Source organism: Salvia splendens, chromosome 15, assembly GCF_004379255.2.
Source record: "Salvia splendens isolate huo1 chromosome 15, SspV2, whole genome shotgun sequence".
In the NCBI taxonomy this organism is placed as follows: Eukaryota; Viridiplantae; Streptophyta; class Magnoliopsida; order Lamiales; family Lamiaceae; genus Salvia; species Salvia splendens.
In genome coordinates this window covers 15,098,179-15,117,340 of record NC_056046.1, presented here as the reverse complement: position 1 = coordinate 15,117,340, position 19,162 = coordinate 15,098,179, and the positions used below count along the sequence as shown (strand labels likewise).

The 19,162-nt window shown below is 36.6% G+C and overlaps 2 protein-coding genes and 1 long non-coding RNA gene across 4 annotated transcripts; 2 read left to right on the top strand and 1 right to left on the bottom strand.

Moving 5' to 3' along the window:
* Window positions 1-697: 697 nt before the first annotated feature.
* On the top strand, window positions 698-3,188 carry LOC121767370 (DET1- and DDB1-associated protein 1-like). Of its 2 annotated transcripts, none has more exons than XM_042163625.1 (4): window positions 698-900; window positions 2,312-2,372; window positions 2,782-2,843; window positions 2,922-3,188. In XM_042163625.1, the coding sequence occupies exons 1-4, from the start codon at window positions 826-828 to the stop codon at window positions 3,012-3,014; spliced, it is 291 nt and encodes a 96-aa protein (XP_042019559.1). In that variant the 5' UTR covers window positions 698-825; the 3' UTR covers window positions 3,015-3,188. The 2 variants fall into 2 exon arrangements, with proteins under 2 accessions (XP_042019559.1, XP_042019560.1); XM_042163626.1 differs by having other exon boundaries at window positions 702-900; window positions 2,928-3,188.
* An 8,148-nt stretch (window positions 3,189-11,336) lies between these two features.
* LOC121767680 lies at window positions 11,337-12,702 on the bottom strand. Its single transcript, XR_006043165.1, has 2 exons — window positions 12,291-12,702; window positions 11,337-12,176 (listed from the first exon to the last, which is right to left on the bottom strand). It is a non-coding gene; the product is annotated as an uncharacterized LOC121767680 (long non-coding RNA).
* Window positions 12,703-15,434: 2,732 nt separating this feature from the next.
* On the top strand, window positions 15,435-17,746 carry LOC121767164 (1-aminocyclopropane-1-carboxylate synthase-like). The gene is made up of 4 exons (XM_042163371.1): window positions 15,435-15,745; window positions 15,836-15,967; window positions 16,057-16,217; window positions 16,630-17,746. The coding sequence occupies exons 1-4, from the start codon at window positions 15,575-15,577 to the stop codon at window positions 17,588-17,590; spliced, it is 1,425 nt and encodes a 474-aa protein (XP_042019305.1). The 5' UTR covers window positions 15,435-15,574; the 3' UTR covers window positions 17,591-17,746.
* The last annotated feature ends 1,416 nt before the right edge of the window (window positions 17,747-19,162 follow it).

The following is a 19,162-nucleotide window of genomic DNA, read 5'->3' as shown; positions in this document are numbered from 1 at the left end:
TATGATGAGACCAAACTGGCCTGATGAAGAAGATGGTGTCGATGCATGACGATGAAAATGTTGGAGACAATGACTAGAGAAGATGATGGCTATTGGCTATTGGGGATAGATGGAGGCCGGTGGGCGGTGGGCCAGAGCTACATGAGCGTAAATGATTCTAGATTCTATTGTTTTTTATTGATTTCTTCTTTTCTTGGTTGCATTCTAATATTTTTTTATAATGAAGTTGATTAATTTTCTATTGTTAATCGATTTTCTATTAGTGAATGGATTGATGAACTATGTAATTAATTCAAACACAAGTATAAGATTAAAATTTTAATATTATTTAAAACAATCCATAAGACAATATGGAAAGATATTTTAATTTTTCAACATTACAAAAAAATATTAATAACATAATCAAGAGCAATTATAGTGTTTTAAAATTTACATTCAATTATTATTAATACAATTACTAATAATGTGTAATAACCTTAACATAATCAAGATTGCTTTGTAATTAATGTTATTGGTTTGTATTGTATTAGTGATTCAAAAACTTTATATAATTTTACTTTTTATCATAATTTATTTAATTTACATTTTCAATTTTATATGAAGACACTAGTTACATTAATAATCAACTTAATAAAAGCATATCCTATTAGAATAGGTATCTGCATTTTCACAAACCAAACCTTGGAAAATAAATAGGGTGAATTGGTGTGCTTTTGTTTTGTTTTATTAATAATCTTTTGTTTTGTTGATATTAGCTCAATCGCCCTCTAGTGTTGCCTAATTCCCTTCCTTCCAATCCTCATTGATAATTCTGCTGATGATTCAATGCTCGGAAGCTGGCCCTCTCTCGACCCTCACAACTTCAGCCAGTTCAAGCCCAATGATCCCTCCAACCCATCGGTATGCGCTCTATTTCTCCATCAAGCTTGCATTTTTATTGTGTTTCTGCACGCCCATTTCCCTCTCTGAACAACTCTTCCGAGATCTTGCCTTTTTAAGTCACCCCATTCGTTAGAAGTAGAAAGTTTGTATAGTTTGATAGTTGGGGATTTTGTGTGATTTGGTGTTAGGGCTCAATGAAAATGCTGTAGGAATAATGAGTTGTGGGAGAAATTCATGGATTAACATGGGATGGGAAGTTGTACAGGGTTTGTGTTTAATGTGGTAGAAGAGAATTGATTTTCAAATTTTTTAAATTATAACTATAATTAGTGAATGGTAATCAGCTAAGGTTGTTCCTTACATTTCCTTTTACTTGTAGTCATTAGATTTATGTACATTTCAGGAGAAATTTGAACTCCAGTCAGTGATTTTCTCTGTTTATTTGAAGCAGTTGGTTGTGATTTAGGGTGTTATGTATTGAATTCCCTGCGGCTCTGTAAGGGATACTACCATATTTTGATGTGTAACGAGTATCAGTAGCCGTATCTGTATAAAGTGAATGACACGTGTACAATTAACACATCTAGTTTTGGATGTAACTGAGTTTACAAAGCCCTGTTGCTGCATTGCACTCTATTTGTGAGCAAATGGTTGCTCCAGACTTGATTGATATGTTAAACGCCTACACCTTTATTGGTATCTACACCCTTCTAACTAAAGAATTCAATGATGGAATTCTAAAAACAATTCCGTTGGCACGAAGGAGAAAAACAATAGTTGGCTTGTTTGGCTCCATAAATAATGTTTCTGTCGTTTATAAAATGCCGGGGTTGCCTATTTGTCGTATTAAGAGAGTAAATGCAAACACACGTCTTGTGCTTTGCGACCACTCTTATGCTGTTCCTACTTTTCTGACATTCTTGTGTTTGCTTATGTGATGCCATACATGTCTGACCAATTAAATGACTTTAGAAGTCGAAGCATCGCCTATTATAAGTAGAAAAACAGATACATGTCACGATGCTTGAAACAATTAAACTTAAGTAGTAGACATCAATGAAAGATAGGAAAATGTGGAGTTCTTACGTTGGCAAAATGAAAAGCCTTTGTAAGTTGTACTCCCTTAGGCCTTAGCATTTTTGCCATTGTCTATGTTAATGAACAATAGTGTAATACTTTTTGGTACCGCTAAAAATACCAAATCTTAAACACGTTAGTTCTAGTGACCTGCCTACTTCATTAGCTAATTGGATTCTAGATTTATTTCAGAACTGTACTAATATATGAGGAGTGAGAAGACGTTTGTTTGCTTGTAGTTGCCATAGTTGAAGCTGTGTATGGATACATCTTTTGATTGCAGCAAGTTTTGGTTAGAAACTGAATGTTTGTTGTTTCACATCCTGATGCTATATTGCTTCTTATCTTTCAGAAAATGACACTTGTTACCTATAATCCTACTCATGATCACACCCTCTCTCCGCCTGATCAGGGTAACATAAGCTCTCTTTCTTCTTTTAATTTATTCTCCATTGATTTTTCTTCGTTCCTCATTATCAGTTTGACAAAACATGCTCATCTGCTAGCAATTGCTATTCTCTTCAATTAAATATTATGGCTTTCAGCATTAACTTAATTTGCATATAAATAACGAGAAAGACGTTGGATTATCGGATTATATGTGAAAATCTGATCAATGACAATTGACAAACAAGAATTAATGATGATAAATACCTTCTACAACATAACTGAACCCTGAAACCTTAAATCATTTTGCCTAAATCACATCTATAATCATCGTCTTCTCTTATGTAAAAATCATTTTGTGAGTTGGATTGTCATAAGAGATCTTGCTTGATGGTCTTGACCTAGTTTCACGCATTTACTTTTCCGACATCTCAGTTATAGTCCCGGAGGCGAAAAACATTCTTCTGAGGCACTTCTATCAACAGGCCGAAGAGAAGGTTAGCACCTATCATAGTGTTTTCCCTCATACCAACTGAAAAATCTCAAGTCATATTTATCAATTTCATGATTTGTAGCTGCAGATGAGTGCAAAGAGAGCATTGTCCGATAATCCGATGCCGGAGCGCGCATCGAAGCTTCCTAAGGCTTCGGCTTCTGATAATGTGTAATGTGAGCTTCACAAAAATTGTGAATATATCAGTCCCTGCAGGCGCTAGTATAAAGTAGGTGTGTGCTGAAAAGCTCATAACCATGTTTGCTTGTTGTATACTTACATAAGCCTTGCAAAGGGTGTATATTTTTGAGTATTTTCTAAATTTATATAGTAGTATTACTTTATTCTACATTTCGATCAAGTAAAAGATTGACTGTGTATGAAAATTTGTTTAATTTGGACAATGGGAATGCTTGACTGATTTTTGATTAAAAAAGCAAACCTATATAATAATATAGCTCTTGTGTTTACATGTACTATCGTTTGTAAAATCGAATTCAATTCTGACGGTTATGTTGAATGAAAATCTTAATTGTTTGCATAATTGAAACCAAATGCGTTTTTCTCTTCTTTTTGCATTCGAGTCATAATTTTCGAATTTATCATACACCATCATTAATTAATCTTAATAAAACGCTAAATGACGCAAATAACTTCTCTGAATTTATCACTTTTGTTTGCCTCGTCCATAAAATCAAACGTCACAAGTGTCCATATTAGTGGAGCCACGCTTCAACTAAAAAAAAAAAAAACTGGTCCGCCTAGTTTTCACAGCCATGCCTCACAGCCTCAGCCACATAAAATTCGTCCAGCCACGTCACAGTCATGCCTCACATTTTTTTTAATTATTGGTATATTTTAATTGGACTAGAACAAAATTAATTGAACAAAAATAAATAGAATGGAATGGAATGGAATGAAAAAAAATGAATTGGAAGTAGATATTTTATAGATAAAAATTAAAAAACAAATAAATTAAAGACTCGACCGCCGCAGCGGTTGCGCAGCTCGCAATAGACCGTTGTCTCGCCTGCCGCCCGCCACACGGCTCCACCGGGTACTCGGTTGTCCCCCAACAGCCACGGTGCCCCTCCGGCTTGCAATAGACTGCCGCGACTGCGCCGCTCAACACAGCGGCTGCCGCGGCTGGTCTATTATGGACACTAATTAACCCTTGAAAGGAACCGAAGATGAGGTTTTCCACGAGGGGACGATCATAAGAGCATCCACAACCGTGCTCTTGCCAGCGGCACGGTTGTGGGCCCGGGCGGTACTATTCATGCCTGCTCTCTGGCAAGAGCACAACACCCACAACTGTGCTCTTCCGCAAGGACAAGCACAATTAATATAAAATTCAATTAAACAATAACATTTCCATAATATTAAAATCCATTTAAAAACCATAATAAATATTACAAATTATAAATAAAACTAAAAAATACATAATTAAAATCCTAAAAATTAAAAATTACATAATTAAACTCCTTAAAATTAAAAATTACATAATTAAAATCCTAAAAATTAAAAATTACATAATTAAACTCCTAATAAGACTACGCATCCGGCGGGATCAACCCCAATTGTTTTTGGAGACCTTTTATCATGGTCTCGTGTGTTTCAAGTTGCGTGGGGGTCATAGATGACCTATCGGCCATATTGAGTTGGCTTAAGAGCATCCACAGCGAGTTGTTCGGGGGTGGAGGTGGCACATAGGGAGCGGGAGCGGCTTCGGGAGTGGCTTCGGGAGTCGAGCCGCGACGACGGTTGGCCGCCGCCTTCTTCCTTCCTTGGGGGCGGCGTTGGGAACCGCTCGGTCCGGCGTCGGGGCTACCCAAGTTAGCTCCGGCGAGTTGGCTAGCCACTTCTTCCGAGCCGGAGTCGGATAGGGCTACCGACCTTGATCGTTTGGAGGAGCTGCTAGAGGAGGATGCTATGCCTCCCTTATACTTCAGGTGCGTCCGCGTCTCCTGCCAAACGTTAAGATATTTGAACGACTTACCGTTCATGGATTGGTAGGTGCTCAGCGCGGCGGTGATGATGTCGACCTCGCTTCGGCCGCTCCCGGCATTCCGGGACTCCTGGATGAAATAGCCGTTGAACATGCCAATTTCTTCGTTGGCTCGGCCGATGCAGTTGCGCACCATACTCTCGTTGCGCTCGATCGTTCCGGGCGGCCGGTTTGCATTGTACCGGCTAGAGACGCGCCACCAAAAGTGATCGCCGGATTGGTTCGTTCCAACCACCGCATCTTCGGAGATTTCCAAGTACGCCTTGAACAATCTTTCCATCTCCGCCGGTGAGTACGGTGTGCGGACACCGGCGCGAGATGGAGGAATCGGCATTTGGGAAGGGGCCCGAGGCCTAGGCTCCGGTGTCCGCCCGTAGCGCCCTTCGGAGGCACCTTGGTCGTCGATTGGGTATGGACGGTAGCCACCCGGAACGGCCGAATCTTGGGTTTGAGGAGGGGCCGAATATTCCGTTTCCGGACTAGGAAACGGTTGTGAACCGAACCATTCGGGGTTCCAACCGTGGGAGCCCGAAGGGTTATCGTCTTGGCCGGACATAGTGATGTTGTAGGGTATGAGAGAATGAAGATGAAAATGGATATGAGAGAATGGAGATGAGAATGGATATTGGAGAATGATGATGAGAGTTGTGTAGTTTGATGTGAATTTTTGGGGTGAAATTGGGGTATTTATAGATGAAAGTGTGTATTTTTGGGGTAAAAAAAATGAAAAAAAAATTAAAAAGGTGTAAAAAACGGTTATAAACGGATATATTTTTTTGGGGAAGTGAAATTTTTTTTATTTTTATCGGTTTTTTTTAATAAAAAACCGATTTTTTTTAAAAAAAATAAAAAAATGTTTAAATGCAACGGTCGAGCCGTTGACGAATGGGAGCGCGCCACGTGTGCGTCCGCTGGCACTGACGTGCTCGATACATCGAGCAGCACCGTGCCAGCGGCGCGAGCGCAGCGGCTGCGGATGGCGTCCGTGCCAGCGGCGCGGACGGCGGTGGCGACGGACGCCATAATAAAATCCGATCCTAGTACTCCCTCCGGTCCTCAATAGGTATCCCATAACTAATGCGGGTTTTAAGAAATAATATGGTGATTACCTAAAGACCGATGATTAAAGTTTTTCATTTTAATTTGTAAAATCATGCGCCGAATTAAATTATAGATGCCTGCCTGTGAGAACGTACACATGCGAGAACAGAGTAACATTAATTGAAGTTGATAAATTTTATTTGAGTTTGGTCTATATGTCCGGATATCTATACAACCGTAATGTCTCATATTTATCTGGTACATAATTTTATAATTATCAAGGAAATTAGGTGAAAAAATCAATGAAGTATATATCTTACTAGTACTTTTTATGTAATAATAACAACTTTATAATAAAATATGAAATTAGGTGAAAAAATCAATGAAGTAAATATGAAATTAGGTCATTTAGGTGAAAAAAATCAATGAAGTATATATCTTACTAGTACTTTTTATATAATAATAACAATTTTATAATAAAATATGATTAAATGAGTTAGTAAAATGTAAATTTTATGTATTAAAATAATAAAAATAAAATAAAATATTTAGTAGTGGATATCCCAAAGTAAATAATACTATGAGATATTTGGTGTGTGAGTTGGTCTAGTGTTAGGGGGTGTGATCAATTGCTAACTCATCCCTTAATTGCTAACTACAACTAATTTAAATCTATATGATTTCTAGAGATCTAGTGGTCTATAAATTGTCATATGTAATTTCTTTTTATTATTATTTAAATTTAAATAGATTAGAAGAATGGCCAAATTTAGAGTTTTGGATAAAATGTCAATATAGTATATAAAAAATATTAATATGATTCCTTGAATATGTCAACATAATTTTGCATTGACATTGTAAATATATAAATATATACTCCCTCCGTCCTAATAAAATATGGGCGGATGAGATGGCACGAGAATTAAGACAAAATTGGTAAAGTAAGAGAGATGAGGAGAATTGTATGGTAAAAGTAAGAGAGAGGAGGTGAATGATAGTTAAAATAGTTTTACTTGATAGTTGAACCTACATTATTAAATTGATATTACTTTCCAAAAATGGAATGCACATATTTTTGTGGGACGTACGAAAATAGAAAGTGCACATATTTTTATGGGACAGAAAGAGTATTATATTGACATATTTTGATACATATATTTACATTAAACTTATACGTAAAAAATACGAAAATTCAAAAAAAAATTAATTTTGATATCGGAACATATGTAAGTGAGATCTCGTTAGAATCCTTATAAAATTATCTTTACTTTGATATGTTGTGTGTAAAAAAATAATATAAATTGAAATACTTATAATCATTTAAAGTTTTAGGATTTTTTTAAAAGTTAGTTATAACTAACTTTTTTTGTTAATTGACATTAATGCCTTTAATTGACTTTTTTTTTACATTGTATTGATATTTCTAGATGAATGATCTTATACGTTGATCTAATGATCTAATGTCTATCTAAGAGGAAGTTAACAATATAACACACTCCCTAATGGTAGGGCGATAATGTATGAGGCCAAATAATATCTAGGTTCACCATAACTCGTCCTTTAAAATTTATGTTAATAATATAATAACAATAGTAACAATAATAATAATTATTAGAATAATACGAGATATTTATTGTAATGGTTGATATATTTCTTATTGATTGACAATATAGAACAGATAGTAGTGTATAAAAGGAGCTAGCTAGGTAGTTAGGACCACAAATAGCATTATTGGAATGACACCCTATGAAGCATTATATGGCAAAAAATGCAGAAGTCAGGTATATTGGGATAAAGAAGGCTTGGAGATTCTAGAAGGCCCAGAAATTATTCAGGAAACTGTTTCTAAGATTGATATCATTAAAAGCAGATTGAAGGTGACACAAGACAGACAGAAGAGTTATTATGATCAGCATCGGAAAGAGATGGAATATGAGGTTGGAGATAAAGTTTTCTTGCGAGTCTCACCTTGGAAAGGAGTAATGCGATTTGGACATAAAGGTAAGTTGAGTCCTCGTTATATTGGGCCATATGATATTGTCGAAAGAGTTGGACCGTTAGCGTACAAGTTAGCATTACCTCCAGAGTTAGAGCAGATTCATAATGTTTTTCACGTCAGCATGCTTCGACGTTATCGGTCTGATCCGTCACATGTTCTGAGAGATCCTGATATACAGATTTCTGAGAATCTGAGTTACATAGAGGAACCAGTTAATATTGTAGACCGACAGGTTAAACAATTACTTGTTGTTATGGGTTAGTGTGAAATTACTTATATTTATCCTAATAGTTTGTAAAGAAATACTAGTAAAATTCTTATGAAGGCACGTGTGATGAGTATAGGCAAAGTTCTTTTTTTTAGCTTAGTCATAGACTGAGTCGGTAAGCAAAGCAAATTGCGACATATATGTAAATGTTGTATTAGGATTGCGGCGAAACAAAAGTTTAGAGAAAAAAAAGGGGAGAACGAGAGCTATACAAATGGAATGAAGTAATTTTTCTAAATTTTGTTTTGTAATCTACCAAATATGCACACACACAAGTCACAAGTACAAATGTATATAGTTTTCCGAATTGAATTTTTTTCATATGATAATTTTTAGGATGCGGAAGGTAGATCAGTAGATGGAATTAGGAGCTCAGTTAGATAACCTATCGTGATAAGGTGTGTATAAATCATACTTTTAGTTTTACATGTGTTATGTAGTTGATTGTTATATGTTGAATTAGAGTGAATTATTGGATTATATGGTATGAAATTGATATGATTATGAATTATTTGATTTTGATGGCCGAATATGATATGAATATTTGATTGCTGAAATGGACATGTTTGTTTAGATATATTGGATAATTTGATGGAATATGATATGAATATGTTATTAGTGCAAAAGATATGTTTATGATACCAATTATGTGAATCATTGGATTAAAGAGGATCTGTGACGGTTTTGCCCTGGATCTGAAATCACAGTGGATATATTGGGACCTTCGGGTCGATCATATTGGGACCTTCGGGTCAAACATATTGGGACCTTCGGGTCAAACCACAGTGGGACCTTCGGGTCAATCATATTGGGACCTTCGTGTCAAACATATTGGGACCTTCAGGTCAAATCACAGTGGGACCTTCGGGTCAAATCATAATGGGACCTACGGGTCAATCATATTGGAAATCCCGGGCAGATATCAGGCTTGACTGTTACAGAATAATAAACTGAATAGAGTGACATATGCATATGAATATGAAATGATTTGTTTTAAAATTATGTTATATATTGTTTCTGATTATATGTATTGATAAAAGAATATGCTTGATGTTTGTATCATGTGAGATTAAAGGTGGAAATTTATATATACTGAGTTGTGGCTCATATAAACCACTAAATTTTTCAGGAATAAAATAGCAGTAAAGTTTTGACTGACGTGAGTCATAGGAACTCCACGTGTTATCAGGTTCGGCGGCTGATGCATATTGGCAACCTTCTCCTCCTCATCTTTTTGAATGTAGATAAATGTATAGTATATAGAGTGGTGAGAGAGTTCCACTACTTTACATGATATTTTGAAATTATATAATATAGGTGTTCTATGAATTAGACACGTGTATTGATTGCTTTTATGATAAGGGATTTTATTTATTAAAAGAGTATACGTCAGAGGGGTTGAGGTGTGACATCTTCCGTCCCACTTAAGATGTCCATTTTTCCTTTTTAATTTATCTCATTCAAAATATCTATTTTATATATTTAAAAATAAATTTCTCTCTTTCTTCTCTCCTCTATCATCTCTTCTTTCTCTTTATTAAAATATTCAACTATTTTTTCCCTCTATTTATTTTAACTAATAACTTCATCTAAAATTCTATGTCAACACTATAAATATCTTAAACTCCCAAGCGTACACATTGGTCACGGTTGTCTTCAAATATTTATTTTAACTAATAACTTCAATTTGTAATATTGATACTTTTATTGTGAGCCCAAATGACTCTTAGCACTGGCATGTGGAAGACAACCGTGACCAATGTGTACGCTTGGGAGTCGACTTGAAGTGATGGTCGGAAAGAATCCGTCTTGACTAACGAGAGTTCGGAGCAGTGGTCTAACAAAGAAGCAATCATGACAAACGAGGACGTTGACCCTAAGGGGGCCAATGTTACGGACTTAATGTCTCACATAAGTCAGTAAAAGCAACTAATTTGGAGTTTGTAGACTAAATAAACTCTCTTTCCTAGTAAATTAGTCTTTTGATTATGTTTCTCCTATTTTATTTTTAACAATTTGTGTGCCGGTAACAAAAATAACATAAACGACAACTTTTAATTAGTGTTTAAATTCAAGAAATGTGCAAAAAATGAGTAGTTTTTAATAGCTCTGTTAAAAAAATATTATGGGGAGAGGAAAGTGTGCGTTTCATAATTCCATTCCATCCTATCATTTCTTCCTCTAAAACCTATAATGCGTTTCATATGAAACTGACTGTGTTTTTACACATTGCAGAGGATCCATACACTCCATTTCATACCTCTCCTGTCACGTTATAATTCCTCTTAATTTAATTTGGTTAAATTATGTATTTTAAATAAGGTGTGTCTAAGTCATCTTTTATTATGTTACATAGTAATTGATTGTTATGCTTTTACTTAAAAGTGGATATTTGAATTATATGACGTAAACCTAATATGTTATGTGTAGTTGATATCGATCATGGAATATGACATGAATATGTAGTTAATATAATTAATACATAATGTATTTCTTGTAACAACTATGGAACTTATCAAGCAGAAAAAATTGCTTATTAGATAAAACACTCGTTCACACACGAATATGATAACTTATAAATCAAGGAAGATGACATATTAGACTATAGTTACAACCATAGAACTTAATTATAGAGTGGAAAAAATTGTTTATTAGATAAAACACTCGTTCACACATGAATATATGATAACTTATAAATCAAGAAAGATGACAAATCATGGAGTGCATATTACTTATCATTTTTTTGTTGGAAGGAGATCGACGGCTTTGCCTATATTTTTTTTTCTATAATGATTTTAAATAAAATGTTTGTTTTATTATTTTTATTTATTATATTCTATGATATTTTCAATTTGCTATATTTTAATTTGAGTGTTGTAAACACATAACTTACAAACTCAGTACCCACATGGGTTGTAAAAGCAATTAATATGGGATTAAAAAGATTAAATATGCTCTATTTCCGAACAGACTTTTATGATGAGTTCTCAAGTTTGAACTATAATAGCATCACGAAGAAATTGGTGAGATTCGAATCAAAGTGAGACAAGTTGTAACGACCCGCTAAGCCGATATTATTAGAAACTATATTATTAGCTTAATTACCTATATAAGTGACTTTTATGTGATTAAATCTGAGTTACTATAGATTGTCATCGTTGTTTGTTTGACGATAGACAAGTGAATAGAATCCACAAATATATAATACACTTATATGAATACAATAAATTTAAATAAATAAATCCCAAAACCAAAATCTTGATGTCCGACACATCCAACAAAATTTAATACATCCTACGTTCTAAGAAAATCGGGTACTTCAACGCGGACGGCCACGAACTTGAACCGATTATACCTACACCAATTAAATAAACAATTAAATAAATACTCAAATAATTACTTTAATAATTAAATAAAAAAAAGAGATATGAGCAAATCCTGAAAGGATAAGTGAATCCGTAACATTTAATGCAAGGATAAGTGAAGTCGTAGCATTTAATGCCTACATTAAATTGCATAGCAGAAGAAATGATTATTCTCTGACAAGAATAATGCATCTTTACGCCACTTGCATCTCTACGCCACTTGCCATTTTTTTAATGTATATGTATATATACATACAATCATTTTCACCTAGCCACATCATAATCAAACTTTTAAAAAAAACTTCACATAGAACAGAGGAGGGAGAGTTGCAGGTAATTGTAGGATCAAGTCCTCAACCCACCAACACTTTTTCACACCAAAAGGTAAACTCCAAGAACCCCCTTCTCTTTACACACGAATCATGCATACATCTTAAATCTAGAATATGCCTAAGTGACACCAACAATACCAAGCAATATGATCCCTAATATCCAAGTTCGTCAAATTCAGTAAATACAACAACTAAAATCCCACCACCTAAATGAACTACAGAGAATGAAAAAAAAAACTTATCTCTAGAATAAGAATTTGCTGGATTTTCGGCGATGGCTCTTTGGCAGCCCGGAGACGTTGAGGACAGCCCCACACCCCGATTCTTCATTAATTTCACCAACCATCGCAAATTAAATTCCAAAAACCTCATATCTAAGACTTTAAATCCTTAGAAACTGAAATAAAAGAGGAAGAGATTTAAACAATTACACCTTACCTTTCGGGAGTTCAGCGAGGGGCAGCGGTCTCGGCTGTGGCGGTGGCCAGCGATGCAAGGCGCGAAGGAGGCCGAAGCCGCCGTCTGTGCATGCACAGCGGCGGCGGCGTGAGCATATCCGAGGGAGAGAAGAGAAGGGAGAGGGGGAGAGAGGGAGAGAGAAAGAGAGAGAGAGAGAGAGAGAGAGAGAGAGGGGAACTGCCGGACTGCCGGGAGGAGGGCGGCGAAGCCGCTGCCTCTGCATGCCGGCGGTGAAGAGAGGAACCGAGGGAGAGAAGGGAGAAAGAGAGGAGGAGGAAGAAGGACCACCGCCGGAAGTGGCGGTGGCGCGACGACGGCACCGGAGGGAGGCTGGCGGCGGCGGTGGCGATGTGTGAAAGGGAGGGAGGCTGTGTGCATTTTGTGAAATGAGGGAGAAAGACAAGTGCTAGGGTATTTGAGTGTGCATCATTTAATTGGGCTCATTTATTTGGGCTTCTGATTTAATTACTTGGGCCGTATTAAAAAAAACATTGAGCCCAACTACTTGTGAATAATTTGGTGCAGCAGAAAAATAATTAAGAAGGGCCCAGATTTGAATTTAAATTATTTTGGGCTTAAAATAAATTGTTTAAGAAAGATGGGATATTTAGTTGCGATCCGAGTTGTTATAGTTTTACGTAAAACTTATAGTGACGCATGGAATATCAACTTAGTCGGAGCCGAAAATAGAAAACGGACTAGTAATAAATAATGTTTTAGAAACTTCTTAATAAATAATATAATAATAATAGATTAGTTTAAACCTTGAGATTTTCTTTCTTATTTAATTATATTAGTTTAAAACAAAATTAGTATTTTCCTATTGTGATATTTTCAAAAGGGTACGTTCGCAAGTAAAGTCGGAACGAAAGATTCAAGTTAAGGGAACTAAGCGATCGAGGTGAGCTTTCCTATACTAAAAATACAAATCGTATTTTATGAAAACACGAACACATGTTCGTGATTCTTAAAGATGTTGTCTTGCCATAAATGTTTTTGTATGATGTCTATCTGTTTGGCTAAGGCCAAAGGAATTATGAATGATGATATAAGTCGAATTCGGGTCCCAGTGAAGGTGGTGTCCCCACTCGGACTAGTGTACACAAGTTACCTCTGACATGTTGGGCAGAGCAGGTGACCGAGGAAGGTGGCCACCTTCCCGGCACATGAATGTAAGGTGACCGTGGGAGAACACCATCTCCACGGCACAATGTGATCAGATATGGCAAAGAATGGAAAGAACTTAGACTGCGCAGTCGAATAAAGATTTTTAGTAAGCTCAGGTCTTTTAAATAAAACCGCTGGGTGTTACTGTGATGATGGCTTGACAATATTTTCAAAAGTATATTTGTATTTTCGGCAATGTGTTCACTGAGTACTTTTTGTACTCAACCCTGCATATATTTCTAAATGTGCAGGTTGAGCAGCGAAGTGGTGGAGGAAGTGCTATTGAGACAAGACATTTAATTCAGTCAGATTTTGACTCTCGGAGGTTCAAGTCTTCATACATGGAACCGCGTTCATTTGCTTCCGTTGTGCATTTTAAAAGACTCAAGTCTATTTTGTTCAAAACTCTGATATTTTGAAATTTTTACAAACAAATACTTGAGTTTTCATGATCGAGTGTCTTTTCTTCTATGTATCAGCACTTGATTAGTCATGTCTCGCAACCAATGTTTGATTTTATTTTCCCTTAATTCTTTCCCCGCTTCTTATACCCCCACCCCTAGTCACGGTTCCCCGACTATGCTATCCTTAGCAAGTGCGGTCGTGACACAAGTGATTGCAGACAGTAGATCAATAATAATTTATGAGTATTAAATAAAAAATTAAAATTAAATTAAAATATAAACTGTTATTCTATTTTATTTTTAATTTACCTATCAAAAAACATAGAAATCAATCAATCAATACTAACTTTAATCATCCCTTTATCAATTCAGCTAATACTAATTGAGCTCTTATAATTCTACCATTTTAGGGACTACAACAGAACAATAATTTTTAAATTGTAACAAACACTATAACTACAAATCACAGACTAAGTTACGACTTACGCGCATGTAACAGACACTATAACTACAATCACACACATTGCACCTATTTTAGCTAAACACAATCAACATGTTTGATATTATTGGCTTGCAACAGCTGAATCTGGACTATTACATTCATTAAAGCCTAAAACTGAATAGTTATACATCTTCCATAAATTGCAATTATTTTGGTGGAAATTAATTTAAGAAACCCCACAAGATTTAATGGTTGGGACCAGAGATATACTTACCTTTCGTGCCGCGTATACACTCCTAGTGAAACCCGTGTATGTCTCAATCATTTTGCTATGAATTTATTCATAAAACTTAAATATAAAATAATTACTATGATATAAAATAAATAAAAAGTTATGAGCTAGGTGAGCTGTGTAGGATTATTTACTACATTACAAATGCAATTTAATTGGCTCAACATGACAACATAGATTACGTAAATTCACTAAGATTTCAACTTCCATCACTTTCTCAATAGTAGTATTTCATTATTTAAATATCAAGGTTGAAGATTTCAACTTCCACGTTACTTTCACTCCCGTAAAAATAGTTTCTTGGTAATTCCATGAAAATAATATTACTACATATTATATCATCATAATAAAGTTATTGATATAAAACGTTTTTTTAGTATACATAATTGGTAGTGATAATAGCTATGACTCATCTAGGAATTTTAAAGTTTCAAAACTTTGCAAAATAGTCTAACAATTACCTAATTTTCGGGATGATGGCTTTTGACATTTTTTAGCTCTCTCTTGAAGGTTGAATGAAGAGAGTCAAATTAATTGACGTCCAATATTCCCTTAAGAATTGTGTGATAAAAATATGTGTCAAAGCAAATTTTAACTTCAAAAAAGCCGCCTATTGGCTGTTACACTTTTAAAATGCTTTTTTTAATCGAAAAGTAAAAGAGAAATTCAATTCGAATAAAGAATTCTCCATTATTTAAATTTCTTTTCTTAATTTGGAGGTGGGTAGGAAGGTTCAATCATGTCAAAATGGTCCCCTCTAAGTACCTTCTCATGCTACAATATTCTAAACTCTATAAATATGAACTCATATTCTTCAGTTCATCATCAACACACTACTCATAATTCAACATCTTCTCTTGCTAACTACACCTTCATTCTTTCAATTCTTTCATTCCTTAATTCTTTGTAATTCTTTCATCTTTTCTTCCACAAAAATTAAACAATTTCGACCTTAAAAATGGAGTTCAAGTCAAGAAACCAAGGCCAGCTTCTGTCCAAGATCGCAACCAACGACGGACATGGCGAAAACTCGCCTTACTTCGATGGATGGAAGGCATACGACAGCGATCCTTACCACCCCACCGAAAACCCTCATGGTGTTATCCAAATGGGACTAGCAGAAAATCAGGTAAAAATCATTTAAATGCATTGCAATGAAATCATTAACGAAAATTATTCACAAAATCTTAGACTGATCTTTTTTTTTCAATTTCTGCAGCTTTGCTTTGATCTAATCCAAGAATGGATAAAAAACAACCCCAAGGCCTCCATTTGCACAGCAGAAGGAGCTGCTGATTTCAAAGATATTGCTATCTATCAAGATTATCACGGCTTGCCGCAGTTCAGAAATGTATATAAACATTATAATCATATCCTTGGACACTTAATTCAACCAAAAATCGAATTCTTACACCTTATTTATTCATTTATTATTGACAGGCTGTAGCAAGATTCATGGAGAAAGTGAGAGGCAATAGAGTCCGGTTCGACCCGGATCGCATCGTGATGAGCGGCGGCGCCACCGGAGCTCAAGAAACACTAGCCTTCTGCTTGGTCGATCGCGGCGAGGCATTATTAGTCCCAACTCCATATTATCCAGGGTCAGTATTCATTCCCCTATTTGTATCATATGAATTGATAAATAATGCACCAACTTTCTCCTAACAATTCCACATGAAACGGGGCCCACGGCTCTTCCTAGTCATTTTATAAATCAAATCTACCTAATCATACACGATATAGTAGTACTACTTACTACAACAAAATTTTAAATTTATTACTCCCCTTCGTCCCCGATTAATTGTCACTCTTTGACTAGGCACGAGTTTTAAGAAATGTAAAGAAAAGTTGATTGAAAAAGTTAGTGAAGTGTGGGACACACTTTTTTATATTAGTTTTATAATAAAATGTGAGTGAAGTGAGTTAATAGAATGTGGGACCTACTTACCATTTATGGTAAAAATGACGAAGTCCAGCATATACTAACCAAAGTCAAACTCAAAAATCTTGCAGAAACGACAGAGATCTGACGTGGCGCACAGGTGTAAAACTAGTTCCGGTCGTGTGCGAGAGCAGCGACGCCTTCCAGATCACACGTGCCGCTCTCGAAGCCGCATACAAACAAGCTCAAGACTCCAACATAAGAGTAAAAGGCTTACTCCTCAACAACCCTTCCAATCCACTCGGCACCGTCATCGACAGGCAAACATTACAAGAATCCCTAGACTTCACCGCCGACAAAAACATCCACCTAATCTGCGACGAGATCTACTCCGCCACCGTCTCCGGCCAGCCCGGCTTCACCAGCATCGCCGAGGTCGTCCAGGAGAATCCCCACTGCAACCTCGACCTCGTCCACATCGTCTACAGCCTCTCCAAAGACCTCGGCTTCCCAGGCTTCCGTGTCGGCGTCGTCTACTCCTACAACGACGCCGTCGTCAGCTGCGCGCGCAAGATGTCGAGCTTCGGGCTCGTCTCGACGCAGACGCAGCGGCTGATCGCGGGGATGCTGTCGGACGAGGAATTCGTCGATGGATTCCTCGCCGAGAGCCGGAGGCGGCTTGGGAAGCGGCGCGCCGACATGTGCGAGGGGTTGGGGCAGGTGGGGATTTGGAATTTGGAGGGGAATGCGGGGTTGTTTTGCTGGATGGATCTGCGGCGGCTGCTGAAGGCGGCTACGTATGAAGCGGAGCTGGAGCTGTGGCGGCTGATTGTGAATGAGGTGAAGCTGAATGTGTCGCCCGGGGCGGCGTTCCATTGCTCGGAGCCCGGGTGGTTTCGCGTGTGCTTTGCAAATATGGATGACGAGACGATGGAGGTGGCGATGGAGAGGATAAGGAAGTTTGTGGCGAGGAAGCAGAGGAGGAGGATGGAGTTGGAGGTGAGCTTGTCGTTCCGGCGGCGGCGGGATGAGCTTGTCATGATGTCGCCGCATTCGCCGATGGCGTCGCCGCTTGTTCGAGCCAGGACTTAAGTTGTGATTAATTGTGAACTACTAGTTGTTTTAGTGTTGTGATAGTAATTAATTGGTCTCAGCCTGACTATGTCTCTAAATACATGAATTTTAAGTTGTATTGATTTTTCATATTTGAAATTAATGCTGAGAGGGATGAATGTAATGTTTACATAATTTGAATAGTCATGATAGTGTGTAAGTTCTGGTTCGTCCAACAATGCAAACCATGTAAAAAAACAAAACAATTGAATATGAACGTATAGTTGAGCGGAATTTGTCTATTTTGACGCAATTACCTCTATTAATTTTATTTTTTCAACTAATTTAGGAATTTTGCATTAGTTTACGGCTCTATTGTGCTTTAATGCTATCTTTTACAAAAATTAAATACGACCATTATTGACAATATATTAAAATAAACTTGAAGGGAAGTGATTAAATATGAATTCGACTATTCGAGTATGAGACAGCAATGCGCACAAGAGAACAGCTCTTTGAATTTCTTGGTGTGACAATATATAAAAAAAAGTCAAGGAATTTAATTAGTGTAGAGAGTAGAATATGTTCTTAATATATATTTCATGTCGTATTCCATTGGTTTTCAATTTTATCATACTTAAGTCATAATTTGACTTTTACAAGATGCCATTTTATCCTTCTTGGCTGACTTTTTATAAGATTTCATGTGGCCTAATGTTGACTGGACTTTAAGAGAGTCATTAGTTTGACGAGCTTACTTAGAAGAATATGATATCGATCGAAAAATTCATAGGTAAATATCCAAAATTGATCAATAAATTATAATACACCGAACTCAATAAATTATATTATCGCTCGCAAAATTCAGAGAAATTGCAAAACCAAATCACAACTTTGATAGGAAAAGCAGGGAAAGTAGACGAAGTTGATCCGCCAAACTTCCTTATACAAAAACAGTAATAAATGAGTGTGTAGAAATTAGAGGGATACCTCACGACATATCACATTGCTAAAATGCTAAGAGTAGCGTTTTGAACAATAAAGTAGTAAAACAAAGGCCATTAAAGGTAGTAGTGTAACACCGTGCTAGGTCTACAATAAAGCAGAAGATTTATATGAAAACAGATTGCATTCCTACATTAAAAGATTCAATAATGAAAGGCTATCCATAACCTGGCTCCATCTTAATGGTGTTGAGAATTGATGGAGTGCGTACTAAACAAGCCCAACAGCAGTAAAGCCCATCAGCCTAAAGCCCAAGAAAGAGTATCAGTTCGGCATGACTAAAGAGTATCAGCCCGGCATGACTAAAGAGTTCAGTTCGGCACAACCAAAGAGTTCGGCCCCAGCCTACAGCTCGGTAAAAGCCAACCAATCAAACTCTGCTCTCAGGTCGGCATCAAGCTCTACTCTCAGATCGGCAAAAGCTGCTCGGCAATAATTCAGCAGTTCGGTCTCAGTATTCGACCGAACTAGGAGATAGTGAACTCATGCAGGATTTCCACCTCCACTACACCCACGATCTATTTAGTGGTGTCAAGCAGTCATTAACTCATGCAGGATAGTGGACCCATGCAAGATCGCCACGATCTCCACGACATCCACTACCTA

Bases quoted from the DNA above. Each gene is read 5' to 3' on its own strand.
- LOC121767164 (XM_042163371.1), top strand. From the start codon at position 15,575: ATGGAGTTCAAGTCAAGAAACCAAGGCCAGCTTCTGTCCAAGATCGCA. The intron at 15,968-16,056 runs GTATATAAACAT...TATTATTGACAG, and splicing joins GCTTGCCGCAGTTCAGAAAT to GCTGTAGCAAGATTCATGGA. The intron at 16,218-16,629 runs GTCAGTATTCAT...AAAATCTTGCAG, and splicing joins CCAACTCCATATTATCCAGG to AAACGACAGAGATCTGACGT.
- LOC121767370 (XM_042163625.1), top strand. From the start codon at position 826: ATGCTCGGAAGCTGGCCCTCTCTCGACCCTCACAACTTCAGCCAGTTC. The intron at 2,373-2,781 runs GTAACATAAGCT...CCGACATCTCAG, and splicing joins CCTCTCTCCGCCTGATCAGG to TTATAGTCCCGGAGGCGAAA. The intron at 2,844-2,921 runs GTTAGCACCTAT...CATGATTTGTAG, and splicing joins ATCAACAGGCCGAAGAGAAG to CTGCAGATGAGTGCAAAGAG.